This window comes from Pteronotus mesoamericanus, unplaced genomic scaffold (assembly GCF_021234165.1).
Source record: "Pteronotus mesoamericanus isolate MK-2021 breed Mesoamerican mustached bat unplaced genomic scaffold, CSHL_Meso_final contig_73, whole genome shotgun sequence".
Lineage (NCBI taxonomy): Eukaryota > Metazoa > Chordata > Mammalia > Chiroptera > Mormoopidae > Pteronotus > Pteronotus mesoamericanus.
The window spans coordinates 11,527,065-11,544,561 of record NW_026555245.1 but is presented as its reverse complement, the minus strand read 5'-3'; the positions used below and the strand labels follow the sequence as shown (position 1 = coordinate 11,544,561).

Genomic DNA, 17,497 nt, shown 5'->3' with positions numbered 1-17,497 from the left:
CCTGTTTCATCATGCATGTTTAATGAAATAATTTAAATATGCCTAGTAGAAATAACATTAACTTTTACTTACCCTGAGAATATTCAGAAGTAGTGACACATTTTTTTTATATACACAGGATGTAATTAAGTTAATACTTGCTGCATTCTCTTAGACAAATGTGAGAACTCTACGTATTGGTAACTTCTTATTTGTCCACGATTCTCCCCTGTTCATATAACTTTCTTCCTTTTCTTTCTTTTTCAAAGCTCTAATGTTGGTTACAAATGATCTGTTTTGGGGGAGGTGGGAGAATGTTATTATTTATATGCTAGCTGAGTTTTAAAATTCACAAAGTAGAAGAAACATTATTATTCTTAGTGCAGCGAATTCTTAATTAGATCAGATGGTCTAGAGCAGTGGCTTTTGTTTGAAAACGAAAAGTTTTCAAAGTTTCAAAAACAAAGTCTTTTGACTTTGATCAATAAGTTTTAATGATCTCATACACACACACACACATGATTATAGAGGTACACAGGAGCGTACCTTAGTCTCAGATTTCTTCCTAAATTTGCTATTCAGCTCCAAATGGTGGAATGCCTACCTTAGTGTCCTTTTAGGCACACCTGGACTTGTACTAGAGCAAGGCCTGTAGAATGCACTGGTTACTCTCATGTCTAAGCAGTATAGTGGCATGCCATTTGGATTGCTGTGAAAAACAGGTAAGTACTCTAAATGTGACTTATTCCGAATGCCCCCTTTTGTGCTTTATATGTGAAAATTCCCTCAGTCAATTGAAAATTTAGGTGTATATTTATTATTGGAGAATAAAATAGTGCTATAAATAATGACTGCAGAGGCTGTGAATATTTCTTTGATATTTTATTGATCAAATACATTCATCTCCATTTTCCCGCCACCACTTTCCCCTGCCCCACCCACCCCCACCTCCCACCTCCCACCTCCCACCTCCCACCCTCAATCCTTCCCCACTTTGGCTTTATCCCTGGGTCCTTTATACGTGTTCCTTGATTTGATCCTTCCCCTTCTTTTCACCGTTACCCCTCTTGCTCCTTCCCTCTTGTTACTGTTGGTTTCTTTTTCCTTTCAATGTTGCTGGTTATATTTTTCTTGCTTGTTTATTTTGTTAATTAAATGCCCAAAAATTATTATATAAATAGAGATTATAGGAACAGATTGAGAATTAATATTGCGAGAATGTGATTGCTAATAATTTTGGGGAAACCAGCGTGTCCTTTGTAGGATTGCTTTCACTAGCATTGCCTTCGCTAGTGAAATTGCATCACTAGCATTAAGCAAATCTTCCACCCCAGGAGATAAAGAGGCGGTAAGTCTTGACCTCAGTCATTTTCTGTGAGGGAGGAAGGAAAGTTTACTAACTTGGTGGCAACATCACCGCAGGCAACAACTAAGCTGGCAGAGCTACAACCAACCTATTTCGCTTTTCCACAGACCTCATTTTAGAAAAAAACATTTATTTAGTTTTACACAGGTCTCCTCAGGCCAGCAGTTGATAATGCCAAGGAATTATGGTTTCTGCTCTCTTATATCCAACTTTTTAAAAATGGGTCTACCAGAATTTTTAATACTGAGATTGTAATCATAATTATTTTTCTGAATAAAATTTCCAATTTATTCTTGTCTCTCAATAGTTCATCTGTAAAGACAACATTTGGCTTTGGCAAGTACTGATTTTAATATTTGGCCATTTGGCATGATGCCAAACAAAAATGTGTACCTAGCAGGTGTCTAAACATTCATCTATCCAGTTGCAATGACACAATTTCACAAAACCATTATTCTGTTGTGTACACTGTGCTCTGATCTTTTCAGTTCTACTTAATATTTTTTAAAATTACTAAATTAGCTTCACAATATACTATATATAAAATACACAGGTTATGATCTGCAGTTTAGAAATGTATTCTGGGCGTAGTGACAGTGTCCTGGAGGTTAGTCCTACAAAAGATGCAACAAGGATTTTCTAATTAATGTTTCCTTTCCAATTAAGAAATTTAAGATCTTAGAGACATGTTAAGACTTACAAAAAGTGAAGTGATGCTACTGCTAAAGAATTTTGTATAGTGGTTGTGCTAGTTTACATACCCACCAGCAGTGTCTGAGAATTCCAGCTGTTCTGTATTCTTAACACTTAACATTGGCAGTATTTTTAGCTTTAACCATCATAGTGGTTATTAGGGAACTATCATACCACTGTGAATGAAGTCCCAGATGGCTCAGGCTTCCCAAATTCTTAGCAGAATGTAAATGAAATAGCTACTCTGTTCTAGATAACTAAGGTCTGATATTTGGAAAGTCGTTTTACTTGCTGTTTATTGTATGTCTGTCTTATAGTGAGCAGTCCCTTTTTAATTCTTAGTGGCTCACTCTAGAAGCTTCTCCACTCCTTCACCAACAGGGAATAAAGTAGATTAGAAGTTTTATGTTTGAGTATATAAGCTCCATGTACTAAGTGCTATTTTAGGGCCTTAGAGGTGCAGCAATACATGCTCTGCAAACCTCAGAAACAGAAAATTCTTTTACCTTTTCCTTGTGCAAGGCCCTGTCCAGGTCCTCTTCCCTCTGCTGGCCTCAACTGTGATGGACAAGGGTTAGTTTACTGAAAAGTCTGGAGTCAGCCTCACTCCAGAGGACAGTAGTGTTTGGCTGATGACTGGTAGACTCAGCCCTTCTCTGCAGGGGGAGGGTGGAGTTGCAGAGAAATGGAAAGGGTGTGACTTGGCAATATGAGAAGTCAGCACAGTGAAAAACCCACAGGGGTCAGCAGCTGCGGGCGTTTACTTACCTTGTTAACCTCCGGAAGCCAGCCCGACTGAAATCCTTAGTACTTTCACACGCTCGTTCCTGTGAGAGTCCGGTAAAGCATCCGACAAATGATTTGGCCTTTTTCCAATCTTAATTCAGGGTGAATTCCAAGGTGATTTCAAAGGTGATTTCAGGTAATTCACGCAGTCCTCCCAGCTCTATTTTCTCTCTTTGTTATGTATAACCAGACTTCCCTCAGAAACGATCAAGGTGGAGGGAGCCTGAAAAAGGCATCTAAGGTGGCCTCCCTGCACATACAAAAACACAACTATTTTACAGTTGTCAATTCTGCATTCTTTAAATACATTTGGAATTGATCGGTACCTGCTCTTGATGATTGCAATGTTTATTATTATTTTTTAGGTGTCTACAAGGACACTACTATAGAAACACATAATACCCTGATTGCTTCCCTTCAATGCTCTGTTTAAACCTGTATAGAACATTGCTTACAGATGAATGAAATATGATGTAAAAAGGATCACTGTATTATTAGTTATTCTCTTGAGAGACTATCCAAGGTTGGTAAACTGTAATCATGATAGTCATGCTTTTTTTTTTTTTTTTTTTAATGCAATTCTTTCATATCCTCTGGACATTTCTTTTGCATTCTTTCATTTCTGATTGACTCAGCTCGAAGAATGGAAAAAGTTAAGGCCCAGCGCTTATATAATATATAGATTAAAAGGGATCCACAGAGGCTAACATTCCAACATTAATCGATGAATAGGGTCGCGTATGTGGTAGTGTTTTGTACTGCAAAACAACCTAAAGCAGCGATTTTCACTGATGTGTCACAAGAATTTTTAAGACATGCAATACCTGACTAATTGGGGCACTGACCTTTTTTCCCTCCAATTGTCAACTAAAAATATGACAACAGCAAATACAACAATAGCTTTCCAGTGTCGATGAATCAAATATACTTATTTGTTTTGTCAAGTTGTTAAAAAATATATGTTTTTGCTGTGCCACAGAATTTAAGTAATTAGTTTATGGGTCCTATGAGATGAAAAAGGTTGAAAACCCGCTTGCTTAAAGAGTTGCCTATTGTTTAATGTAAATCAAAATGCAAATAAACCTCCCACTTCCTTTTAGTTGTGAACTTTTTTTTAAAGATTTTATTTACATTTAGAGAGATGGGAAGGGCGGGAGAAAGAGAGAGAGAGGAGAGAAATATCCATGTGTGAGCAATATACATCGATTGGTTGCCTCTCCCATGCTCTCAGCTGGGTACCCAGCCCACACCCCGATATGTTGTGCCCTGACTGGTAATTGAACTAGCTACCTGTTGGTTCACAGGACAGCACTCAGTCCACTTAGCTATACCAGCCAGGGTGTAGTTACAAACATTTTAAGTAAGGCAATCACAAAAGATACAATTATAAAAATCAGTGGATTAGTCACAGTCTCAGTATTTTTTTCAGGTTTTTAATACTGAATTTTACCTAAGCTCATTAAAATGACATTGGATCTTGTTTTTAAAATTATGCATAGCACACCCCATCCCTGCCATTCCCTCAAAGGAACAAGAAAGTTCTGTCATTATTGACTTTGGTCACAAGTAGACTGCTTCCTTGTGTAACTTCTCTTTGGAAAGTTTGAAGTAATCAAGATAACCAGTCTCCCCTCTCAGAAAAACTATCAGATCAGCAGAAAATATTTCTCTTAGCAACTCCTCCTTCCCTTTGGTGTTTCCTTGCTCAGGCCTGTGGGTGTGGGTAAAAAGCAAACTCCAAACAAACAAAAAAAGTTTTCACCTTTTCTTCTGCCTATTACCACCCCTCACCCCAGCAGAGCAGGAAAAAGTGGCACTAGAATTCAGCTGCAAAAATATTTTCTTGCAGACCTACAAAGTAACAGGGATCTGAACTCTCTGTGTTAGGGCATTTAGAAGAAAGAATAATTCCTATCCCTCATCCCCCATTAAAGTGTCTTTACTGCTTTCATTGATTATAAAAGTAATACATGTTAAGTGTATTGAATATAAACAATACATATGAAGTAGAATGTGAAGGTTCCCCATAATCGGTGCAATCAGTCAAGGAGTGTGTGTGTATGTTATCAGCATAAATGGGATGGTACTTGGCATAATGTTTTTTTCACTGGATGTTTTGTATGCTCTTTGCTAGGTCAGTGTCTGCAGATCTGTCTGCAGCCTCCTTTTTAAATGACTGTTGTGTGGATGAATGGGGTTTGACTTACATAGCCCCTTCTTAAAGGACGTTTCATCATTTCTCATTTTCTAATGTTCTATACCTGTTTCTTTCAATATACTAGCCACCAGCCATGTGTGGCAGTTTAATTTAATTAGAATTAAATAATGTTTAAAAATTGGTTCCTCAGTCACTCTAGTCATATTTCAAGTGCTCAGTAGCTCCACCTGACTAGCACAGACATAGAACTTTTCCACCATTGCATAGTTAGATGCTGTTGTAAACTACAGGTTTCAGTCTATATGAGCATGTGTTTCCATTCCTTTAGTCATCCATTTTTCATTCATTCAACAAATAATTATTGAGTGTTCCTATATCCTAGGTACTGTGCTAGGTACTTGGATATCTCATTCATAGAACAAAAACACCTGTCCACGTAATGCTTACATTCTATCAGCAAAAGGTTTTGAGTACTCACTCCCAATAAATGTATTATAGGTATTTATAACTTGCACTGATATTCTATTATGCTGTTGCATTATAACACATGTTACAGTAGGAATGAAGAAGAATAAGGTAAAAATGTATACATAGTTTCTGCAGACATCTTCCTGTATCCCACCTTGGAGGCTGCCATTGTACATGATGCTCTTGTAATAGACATCATCTCTAAAGATCCTTCCAATGCTGAAACTGAACTGTTATCACTTTTTAAATAGGTAGTTCTTCTATTATTATATCCCTTCTAAATCTATTTATTTAATAGAAAGACCTTTTTTCTTTTGCTGCCTTTGGGCTTTTTCCTACCTTGTGTGGATTTGTTCTTTCACTGACATATTCACTTAGCAAGCATTTATGAAGTACATCTATGTATATGCCAAGTAGGTGCCAGGCAATTGAAAAAGTCCATGTTCCTTGAAATGAGGCCAGCAAATCAGTTATTCTAAGACACGGTGTTATGGAAATGCAGTAAAGGGGCGTATAAAGAGAGAGATTGTTTGGCAAAATGGAGGACAGCTCTCATGAGCATGACCTCCTCTTTGCTTGGTTATTGTACTCTGTTCTGGGAGTTAATGGAATCACAGTTTCTCCAATAGCTACTATTTTTCTCAATGGTATTTTCTTTTTTGGAGGGGGTAGAAATAATATTCTAAACTATTGACTTAAGAATATTAAACAGTTGTCAATCATCATGTTAAGTATCTCTTTATTTTAAATACTCACCTTTCCAGTTTTAAATCTAGGTCTTAGGGTTGGAAGGTCTCTGTTTAGGAGAGACGGTATAGGACAAATCATTATGTAGCTCCTGTTGTTTGAGAGGAGAAAGCAAAATCACCCCAGAGGTTTCTGTATTCATGTTTTCTTTTAACAAGTGTTTTAAAAATACCTCTTATGTGGCAAAAACACTTAATTCCAAAATAAATTTCTCACTTGGGCTGTTAATTAGGGAATTCTGGAGAATATAATGGATAATACTATTTAGAGCCAATTTAGAAACACAGGATTTTTTCCTACAACATTTTGTTCATACATTGTTTTCTCTCTCTTTTAGGACAAGTTAAAGTGTTCAGAGCTCTTTATACATTTGAACCCAGAACTGTAAGTATTTAGTTTTTAACTTTACAATTGGCATAAAAATCTAAAGTGATTTCTTTGACATACTTCCTCTGGTCTAAAGGGGGCCGCCTTTCCTTGGATAGCCGCGAGTGTGCCGCGCGAACGGCTGTTGCTCACTTCCCCTGCAGTCCAGATGGTGGGCCGGCTACGGCCCTCCGTGGAGCCGCGTGTTCTTTCGTCCCACGGTCATGCTGTCCATCCGGAGCAGCTTCTCCCCCATGCTGTGAAATCACTTGCTTTAAAATCACCAAGTGACCTGGATAGCAAGCATGTGACCCTGTCCTGGTCATCCTTCCCCTTGCCCTCCCACTAATGTTCTTCTTGACCTGCTACCTCAGACTGTATTATATTGGTACCTTCTGTCAGTTGCCCAGAAGGTACCAATATAATGCCTCTTTTTTTTATACCTCTGCTGTATGCATTTTCCATTGTCATAGTTCCTGGTGTCCATCCATAAATCCGTCTATCTACCCATGGTTTAGTGAGCACCTATTATGTGCCAGACATGAGTGCAAGCCTTAGGGATAGCGTAGTGACAACCGCAAGAACTGTCGCATGGAGCTCACATCGCAGTGGGAAGAGACAGACAATAAACAGACAAAGGAATGTGATGGTCAGGGCCCAGGAAGTGCTATGAAGAAAAATAAGGAGGGTAAGCGGCAACGAGGTTAAGGGAGAAGGAGTGTTGTTTTCAATAGTGTTTAGGGATGACCTTTGTGTAGAGGTGACATTTGAGTAGAGACCTGAAGGAAGTGAGGGAGCAGAAGGAACAGGAAGGACAAGGAGTATGCTTGGTGGGTTCTAGAAACAGCAGGAAGGACAGTGGGGCTAGGAAAGTTGTGAACAAGGGAGAGGGAGGTAAGAGATGACTTCAGGGATGCTGGGTCCTGCTGGGCCTTGTGGGTTGTGCTTGGGTATTGCCCTGAGGAGGATGGGAAGCAATGGAAGGATCTGAGTACAAGAGTGATTAGATAGCTAAGTTTCAGAAGAATTGCTCTGAGATGTGGACAACCATCTAGGAGAATAAGAATGGAAGCAGAGAGCACAGAAAGTTAAGGCACAGAGGAGAAAGAACCTGAGGAGGAAGCCTGCTGTGTGCAGCCAGCTTGCTGCTGGCTTCCTCTGGGTTTTCTCTGGGCCCTGGGGTCTCCAGGACAGTGGTAACATTGGATCGCTGCTGTCAGGCTAGAGCCTGCCTTCAGACCCCAAATCTGTCATTGACTCACAGTGTCAATTTACTTATTCTTGTGGCGATTTCCCTATGTTGAAAATGGGAGTAATGTGAGCCCTCTTACAGTAGAACCCCGCTGTGAGCACCGACTGAGATGGTGAGTGCCGTGCAACGGCAGCGAGTGTGGTGGTACAGTTAGCACGGGTATGTTCAGGTGAGTTGTCCCAGGGCGTTGTAAACAGAATGTTTCTGGGACAAGAAAGGGATTTGGTGAGTAGATGTAGGCTTCAGCTGTTTTTTTTGTGCTTCTCCCCCAGAGGTTACAGTGGTGTCTTCCCTGTTTCGGTGAGAAGGGGAAATGGGCAATGTATTAGTCTGCTAGGGCTGCTGGAACAAAGTACCACAGACTGAGTAGCCTAACCGACCAAAATTAATTTTCTCAGAGCTCTGGAGGCTATAATTTTGAGATCAAACTGTCATCAGGGTTGGTTTCTTTGAGCGTCTCTTGGCTTGCAGAGGACCGTCATTCTCCCAGTGTCTTTCACATGGCCTTTCCTCTGTACTTGCCTGTATTTTAATCTCCTCTTCTTAAAAGGACACCGACCAGACTGGATTAGGGCCTATTCTACTGACCTCATCTTAACTTCATTACCTCTTTAAAGAGCCTGTCTCCAAATACTGTCAGATTCTGAATTTTGTGAGGGACACGGAAGGTAAGGAACTGTGAAGCCCAGATGTTGTTGTCTGTGTCCCCTAATCACAGGGAGGACAGTCATTTCATGCCTCTGATTGTCCAAATCATTTGTTTCTTAGGTTGCGTGACCCCTGACGTGGATAGGAGCAGGAGGAGGGAGGCGCTCATCAGCTGCCCTCTGGGGCCAGTCAGTGAACAGACATTCTCTGCTGCCTCCATAACTCTAGAGAGCAGCCTGCATTTACTCACTTGAGCCCGAAGAGGGCTTCTGCCTGTTTCTCCTTTCCCCCTTCACATCCTGTTCATTATCACCTTTGTCCTTTCTCAGTGACGACCTCTTTCTCCTTTGGTTCGCCATGACCTTTAACAAATATTTTTAATTGGTCGATGTATTAATGACTTTAATTCACCTTTGGTTCTCTCTCAGATGGAATTTTTCCATTGCTTTTTATCTCAGTTATCATTGAATGCACAAGGGGAAAATAGGCATTTATTTAGTAGGTTTTTAAAAAAATATTCCATATTTAAAGTGTTACTGTATTTTTTTAATATCCCTGGTCCCAAGGATTTGAGGCTACAGAGCAACGCTGCTAATTCATCATGTATGTACTGGGTATTCAGTAATGGCTACCCCAGACCCCACTGCCCCCACAGTCTGCCCTTTTCCACCTTCCCTCAATCCAGACGTTAAAGGTAGCCTCTAGCTGCCATGGGTCTTCCTGACTGGTTAAGTGCCTGTGCTTGTACCAGCTGTTCAATATTTTGAACATCATCTAAGAAACGAGGTTAGTTTTACATTCTTTTTCTGAATGAGCATTTCTGACGGATGATCCTGGAAGCTCAGTTTGGTCTTTCTCTACCCTCACCAATAGCCATCTTCACTGGTGGGATAAACATATTGGGGTACATCCTAAACTGACCTGGCCTCCTTAGAGTCATCGGGATCAGGCAAGATGGAAGAACTGACCAGGACTCTGTGGGACCATTGCTGGCTTGTACAGAACCTAGGGGAGGCTTGGGTCTGAATAGAGCTACTATTCAACTCTCAGGAGAAAAGGACAGCAATGCCCAGCTCTGCTGTTCGTGATGCACTGATCAGGTAGAACACTGTGCGGCTGTGGCTCCTGGTTCCTCCTTCTAACCCATTTCTCCTCTGTCTTGCTTGAAGGCAGCGTAGTTCCGTTTGGTCTAATCCCCAGTGCGGTGATATGTCATACTGCAGAGACCTGGCTGGACTGGATAGACCAGTGTAAAGATACGCTGAAAGAACAGCAGCTGGAAGACCAGCATTTCCTATGTGCTGGAGGTGTAGAGTTGATTTCTAAAGAGAAACCAGCAGGACCCTGTTCTATCATGTAATGTTTGCTGTGCCTTGCTAGGTTTATAGCATTAAATGTAGATGAAGGAGCCCTACAATGGGATTCCAAAAGTTGAGGTAGGACCCTAGGCCTACCACTTACTACGTGACTGGTGGCAAGTTCTTCAACCTCTCTAAGCTTGATTGTGAAATGAAGATTATACCCGTGACCAGCCCTGCTCTAATGGGTTGTTACAGGGATCAAATGCGGTTAAGAATGCCTTGCAAGTATAAGGTGCTGCTGTTGGTTTTGTCATAATGCATTATGCGGGGGTGGGATCGGGGAGCAGATATTTCCCATGGACACTGCCTTTCAACCAGGTCACAACGCAATGATGACCAGTAATGGCTATAAATGACCCTTCCATATGAGGGAAAGCATAAGTGGTGGAGAAGAGCAGGGACTCCAGAATCTTACTGTTCTGGTTCAAGTCTGGTGTCTGCCTTGTACCTTGTCTGTGCCCTTGGATAAGTTTCTCATCTATAATGTGGTGATGAGAGTAGCACCCAACTCATAGTGTTGCTGGTGAAGATTCAATTAGTTAATATTTGTAAGGGTCCAGACCAATGCCAGGGACATAATAATAATACAAATGTTAAATAAAAATATGTGTCAATTTGATTTGTTTTTCTTTTTTTTTTAAAATTTTTGAGGCTCCAGATTGTCAAATCTGAAAAATTTCAGAAGTCTCTCACAGTCTTTTTTTTTTTTTTTTTAAAGATTTTTAAACTTTATTTTCAGAGAAAGAGGAAGGGACGGAGAAAGAGAGGGAGAAATACAGCAGTATGTTGTCTTTTGCTTGCCCCCTACCAGAGACCTGGCCGACAACCCAGGCATGTGCCCTGACCGGGAATTGAACCAGCAACCCTTTGGTTCACAGGTTGGCACTCAATCCACTGATCCACACCAGCCAGGGCTGTCTTTTCAAATGTTTTCATAAAATGTATATTTGCCTAAACCAACAAAAGTAATGCCTTGGGAATTATATGTTACTAAGAATATATGAACAGGAATGAGAATATGTATTACCAAGTTTGTATTCATTGCTGTAATATCCCAGTGGCCAACAATTTACTTGTTCTGATACCTTGTGGTTCTTCAAGGAGAGAGAAAAGGAGGAATGTGGTTAAAAACCAAAGAACAAGCTGGAAATACAGAAATGCTTGCTTGATTGTGTCACTATCTCCCCATTTCTGTTCCATGAATATGATGCCAAGATTTTAAAAGTAGGTCCTCATCGAGCAATTTACATTAAGTGTTCTGTAAGTGGTTTCTTAATGGAAAGTGTGACTATTGTAGGTAAAATCGATCCAAGTTTTAAAGTCATGAAATTACCTTGTTGTCTGTACTGACACCAATAGCCTGAAGAATTTGGTAGGTCACCTCCTCAGCTATGTTAGGACAAAATGTGCTAGTTTCTTTGGAAGAAGATATTTTATGGGTAGTCAGTAGCGTTGTGTGTCTGGGAGCTATAGATTAAAAAGAAAATAAACCATCTACTTTCCTTTGTCAAGATGAAAACAATAGTAAGACTATTTTTTATACCTTACTGAAATCGACCAGCTGTTGTTACCTCAGTTGAAAAACATGTCTGACCTAATCCGTGGCTTGCGGCAGACACCATCATTGAACAGCAGCCATTATTTTAAACAACAAACTGAAAGAACACTGGCAAGTATCAAAATGACTGTATTTAGTGACATTTTCCAAATGTCTCTTAACCAAACTACAAAGGACAAGAGTTGTTTAAAAGACATTGAGTTTGAACTGTTCTTGGCTTTTATTGCCTTTTTAAAAATTGAGATAAATTTTTTATTACATAAAATTAACCACTTTGAACTGAACAATTCAGTGGCATTTCGTATGTTCACAATGTTGTCAGCCACCACCTCTGTCTAGTTCCAAAACATTTTCATCATCCCAAAAGAAAACCCCATGCCCATTAAACACTTACTTTCCATTCGTCTGTGCTTTATTTCTTTTCCTTTCTTTTCTTTTCTTTTCTTTATTTTTCTTTTTCTTTTTTTAATGGAAAGGCTAATCACAGGGATCGTGTATGTGTGTGTGCTGGGGTTTTTTTTTTTTTAAGGTTATTTGATACTTTTTCAAAATGTGCCTTTTGCTTCAAAGAGTGAATGATTGTATTAAGTGAGAAAATTTTTGCAGACTTGACTTTTACAATTTTCGAAGGAGACCAAAACTGTCGGCCGAGAGATGACTCCTTAATTTCAATGAAAGCACTGATTGAGGAGGATTCACTGTTAGACATAGGTGGGCAGGGTTATAGCTCTTGTGGGATGGGGGATGTGTGCAGAATATGAACGGCCCAGGATGTCTCTAAGACCAGAAAGATCTCTTCAAGACACTGAGCTCTTTCAAAACTCCAGGAAACTTAGAGTCACTCCAGGAAAATTCTACATTCTCCCATATATTCTGTTTTCCTTACTTCCTTCTGCCCTGTTTCATTTTCTCATCCCATCCCTACTGTCATCTAAAGGAGAGAGAGTCAAATGGCGTTGCCAGTGAAGGCTGCCCTCCTCACCTGTTATGGAGATGGCCCCTGCGTCCAGCTGGGATGCTGTCTGGTGGTGAGCGAGTCCCCTTTCGGGCCTCTCTGAGAAGGATATACAGGAAATAGTTTGTTTCCCCAGTAACTTTGTATATCCCTCACATATTGGTGTTCATATTGATCACAGGTTATCAGAACATTTTAGAGAATAATTAGAGAAAATCTTAGGGGGCTTGCTTCCCCCCCGCAAATGCCTATTTCATATAATATTAAAATGTGTGTCATCAAGTCGACATAGGTTCAACTGATTTTAGCATAGCTTGTGCTATGTGTAAGTCTAGTCTCTGTAAATCAAAGTGTAAATGCAACAAACGCTTCAGGATTTTTTGGTATCATTAATCATTATTTGCTAATTTTTATATTTGAATTTATAATGCATCTAAATATTTATGTGTTGTGGTTGTTTAAAACATGATATAGCTGTTACAGTCTTCATTTATATTTGGAAAGATAGTTATAATAATAATAATAATATAGATGAGCTTTGAAACTAAATAAATTACTAGTGCAGAGTTATATTTACTACCCTAGTTTGTGACTGAGAGAGGAGATAAACAAATGGAAAAAGATATGGATGAAATAATTTGTTTCACTAGCATAATTTTTATTTGTATGGAAGACTAACTATATCAGAAATATCAAAGCCTCTTATTTAAAACATTTTTCCAACTAAAATTATGAAAGTAATAAAGTTAATACAATTTGGGCAATCTTCTGTACATATTTCATGCATTTTTGTGATCTTATCCTATGTGAAATTTTGCGACTCACATTTTTCATTCAACATAACAATGTAAACATTTCTCAATATCTGAAACTTGCTCTGAATAGACATCATGCTTTTTGCTCATAAACTCATGCTGATAAGTGTTATCTACTGATGGGAAAAAGATGCTTTAATTAAAGACTTTATTCAGGCTGCAATCAGACATTCGGCTGGTATGGGCCAGAGGACATACTGACTGAATTTAACTAATCCCTTTGAGCTGCTTATGGCCTGTACTGTCCAAGTTACTGCTTCATGTTAATAATGTTATATTAAACGATTTATATCATTTAAAACCACATTGTCTATAATGATACTTTACCACTTGAAATCTATATAATTGTCATAATCATTGTATTCTAAAAAATGAAAATATCACATGGAGTCAAACTTAAACATTTTTTTTTCTTTTAGCCAGATGAATTGTACTTTGAGGAAGGTGATATCATCTACATTACTGACATGGTAAGCCCAGCTAAAATTTTGTAATACCATATATGAACTGAAGAAGTATAATATAAGATTATTTTGTATAACTGTAACATTATACCTTATTTAAATGTGTATATATATAGAAATACATATGCCCAGGTCTATTCATTTTAGCAGTTTGTAATTGTGTAACATTAGAAATAGCGCATATGTCCATCAACAAAACAACAGTCAAATAAACTTTGCTATATTGGAGTATTATGCAGCTATAAAGGATAAGGGCTATCTCTATTGTGGAGTAATTTAAGAGAAAAAAAGAAAGATGAAAAAAATGTGGATAGCATGCCTTCACTTACCTAAGAAAGGGTGAGAGGGTATTGAGAGGATATAAATATACCTATTTTACTCAATTAAAAAGTTGAAGAAACAGTCATAAAATAAAATTAAAAAAAATAGTTTCTTCTGTGTTGGGGAAGGGAAATAGAGGAGAGGGAACATAGATGGAAGATAGACTTTTTAAAAAACTATACTTCGGTTTGGACAACCTACTTTGGAATCACGTAAACTTTTTTTTTTTTTTTTGCATAGATATACAATTAAATTGGTAAAAAGCAATCCCTGAAAATTAAAAACAGCATGAATCAAATAAACTCAATTGTGTCAATTGGTATAACCACACAGAAAGGAACTATTCCAAGTGACTTTAAAACTCAGCAGTTCGACTGAACTTCTCTAGTAGGATATAGATGGAGGACAAAAACAACTGCCAAAAGTATTGTAAACTGTTTTTAAGTGTGATCTTGATGGAGAAGCACTGGTATTGCTATTCTCAGATAGCTGCATGTGTGGTGGAACAAATGAGTCATTAGGCCAGTGATGTTGAAACCTGAGCTTTTCAGCCTGCACGAAAAGATATGTAGATGTAAGATAAATGAGAGTAAGTAAAAATCTTGTAGCTCTGCATTTGAATTGGATTTATATTTTCCCTTTTCTTTCTTTCTTTTTTTAAAAAAGATTTTATTTATTTACATTTTAGAGAGAGGGGGAAAGGAGGGAGATAGAGATGGAGAAAAACATCAGTGTGTGAGAGATAACATTGATCGGTTGTCTCTCTCATGCTCCCAACTAGGGACCTCCCTTGTAACCCTTGTATGTGCCCTGACTGGGAATCAAACCAGTGACCTTTCGGTTTGCCGGCTGGCACTCAATCCTCTAGGCCACACCAGCCAGGGCTATATTTTCTGTAAAATAAAATGAAATAATATCTCCTGCTCTGTTCTTTGAAAAGGCCTAGAAAAAAATGACCAACGAATAATGTTATGTTATTTCCCATTACAAAAAACAAGGCTTCTTTGAGAAATGTCCTTACCAGGTCAGGAACAGCTAGGGTACAAGATAACCCCAAACATCTTATTTTTAGAAAGCAAGGAAGCTACCAAAGATTACTTAGTGTCATATTAGAAAGACATAGCACTAAATGGAAGATGCTGCCACTAGCCAAAGATAGGACAATTTGAGCAAATCAGTAAGAGCCACAATTCCCAAGGACTGAAACACATTTACTATGATTAAATTATAAATTCCTAATGATATTTCAAAACAAACATTACCAGACACCTTGAGAAAATGTGAGGGACTGACTTTTTGTTCTGACATCTGTTAAGGAAAGTGGTATTTATTTTGCCTTTTTGTTTTAATTTTTATTGTAGTTTTTTCCCATTACCATTTAGTCCCCCTGTATCCCCTCCCCTCAGTAATCAACACACTGTTGTCCATGTCCATGAGTCCTTTTTCCTTTTTGCTCAATCCCTCCACCCCATAACCTCTCTGCCACCACTAGCTGCTATCTGCTTTCTATCTATGAGTCTCTGTTTTGCTGGTTAATTCAGTTTGTTCATTAGATTCCATGTATGAGTGAAAGCATATGGTGTTTCTTTCTCTGACTGGCTTATTTCACTTAGCCTAATGTTTTCCAGGTCCAGCTGTACTGTCACAGAGGATAAAATTTTCTCCTTTTTTATGACTGAGTAGTATTCCATTGTGTCAATGTCTCATAGCTGTTCTGTCCACTCATCTATTGATGGACACTTGGGCTGCTTCCATATCTTGATGATTGTTAACAATGCTGCAATGAACCACAGGGGTGCTAATTTTCTTTCCAATTAGTGTTTTGGGTTCCTTCAGATAAACTGTCAGAATTGGTATTCCTGGGTCAAAAGGCAGATCCATTTTTGATTTTTTGAGGTAACTCCATACAGCTTTCCACAGTGGCTGCACTAATGTGCATTCCCACCAGCAGTGCAAAAGGGTTCCCCTTTCTTCACATCCTCGCCAGCCCTTGTTATTTTGCCTTTTTTGATGAACTTCATCGGTGGATAACGTGAGAGTTGATGAGGGAGAGTTTTCTCTTTAAAGAGATATTCTACCTATGGGCATGGACAACAGAGTGGGAATTGACTGTGGGAGAGGGGGGCGGGGTGGGATGGGTGGAGGAGGGCAAAGGGGGGAAAATTGAGGCAACTGTAATAGAGTAAACATGATTTAAAAATACAAAATTAAAAAAAGATATTCTAGTTATTTAAATGATAAAGAATGATGGAATTAGAATGTCCTCTGTTTTGTAACCCCTGTGAAATAATGCTCATCAGTGGGGTACTAACATTAGAAAAAGAGAGACCGCCAGCCATTATGTGTCTTTTGATGGAAGAGATCAAGACTACCCATGAAATCGTCTTGCCAAAAAAATTCAGTCTGAGTCTAATTAAGCCTCTAGGACTAATGACTAATTTAGAAGTAATACAGGGAACAGAGGAACACATGTTTGCTAACACAGGGATTCAACAGGTGAAATCCAGGCTGTTTGAAACTCTACAAAACAAATGGACTTTTTTTTTTCATCAAGTAGATTGTGAAAGAGTGAAAAAAAATGGCGGAGGAACCTGTAGACTGAGACTTAAGAAGCAAATCAATCAGTCCTATTGTATGTCCCTTATTTGGGTTCCAGATTATGGGACACTGGAAAATTTGAATATTGATCTAGATATTTGATGATAGTAAGAAATTGTTGAAAGTTTTAGTCTGTGGTAATGGTATTATAATTATGTGTGAAAAAGTCCTTAGTTTTCAGAGATACATATTGAGATATTTATAGATGAGATAATATTGTATCTAGGATTTATTTCAAAATAACCTGAAGGAGAGGGAAGTTGTAGGTGGTGGTATATATGAAACAATATTGGCCCTAAGTAAATAATTCATGCAGTTGAAAATGGGTATGTGAAGGTTCATTATACTGTTCTTTTTACTTTTATATAGGTTTGGATTTTTCTGTAATAAAAAGTTACCCCCTAAACAAAGCTGAAATAAATATATCTTTGGAAAACAAACAAAAATCTTTACACTAACAAAAATTAGACTGACAAAAAATGCTATAGATAGTCTATATAAACTAAATGTAACTTTTTTATTTGTATTATCTCTGTGTGATTTGTTTGATTGTTGAGGCTCTGTGATGAAGTGTATTTGATTTATTTCAGAGAGATGTGTGAATGCTTGTAATTTAGCTGTAAGGGGAATGGACATTGTAACTAGGGAGTGAGGAAGCTTGATCATTGGGATCAGGGTGATGGACATTTTATAGAGCAGGTACACACCATGAGTCCATTGGTTTTAAAAGTGATTGAATATAAACTGGGGTTGGTGCCACTTAATTGAACTCTTCTTTCCACAGAGTGATACCAATTGGTGGAAAGGCACCTGCAAAGGCAGGACTGGACTAATCCCGAGCAACTATGGTAAGCATGGCCGCTGTGGCTGTACTTTGGCTCTACTCTGTGCACTAAAAATCTGTAGACTAAAAGATACTAAAGAGGCAAATCAATCAATCCTATTGTATGAATCTTATTATA

At 38.5% G+C, this 17,497-nt stretch overlaps 1 protein-coding gene across 1 annotated transcript in view; it reads left to right on the top strand.

The window, feature by feature from the left end:
* OSTF1 (osteoclast stimulating factor 1) overlaps positions 1-17,497 on the top strand; it is a 51,723-nt gene that overhangs the window by 17,773 nt on the left and 16,453 nt on the right. The window contains exons 2-4 of the mRNA XM_054583011.1: positions 6,535-6,581; positions 13,572-13,622; positions 17,320-17,383. Coding sequence (XP_054438986.1) covers positions 6,535-6,581; positions 13,572-13,622; positions 17,320-17,383 — 162 coding nt within the window. The remainder of the gene's footprint in view (positions 1-6,534; positions 6,582-13,571; positions 13,623-17,319; positions 17,384-17,497) is intronic.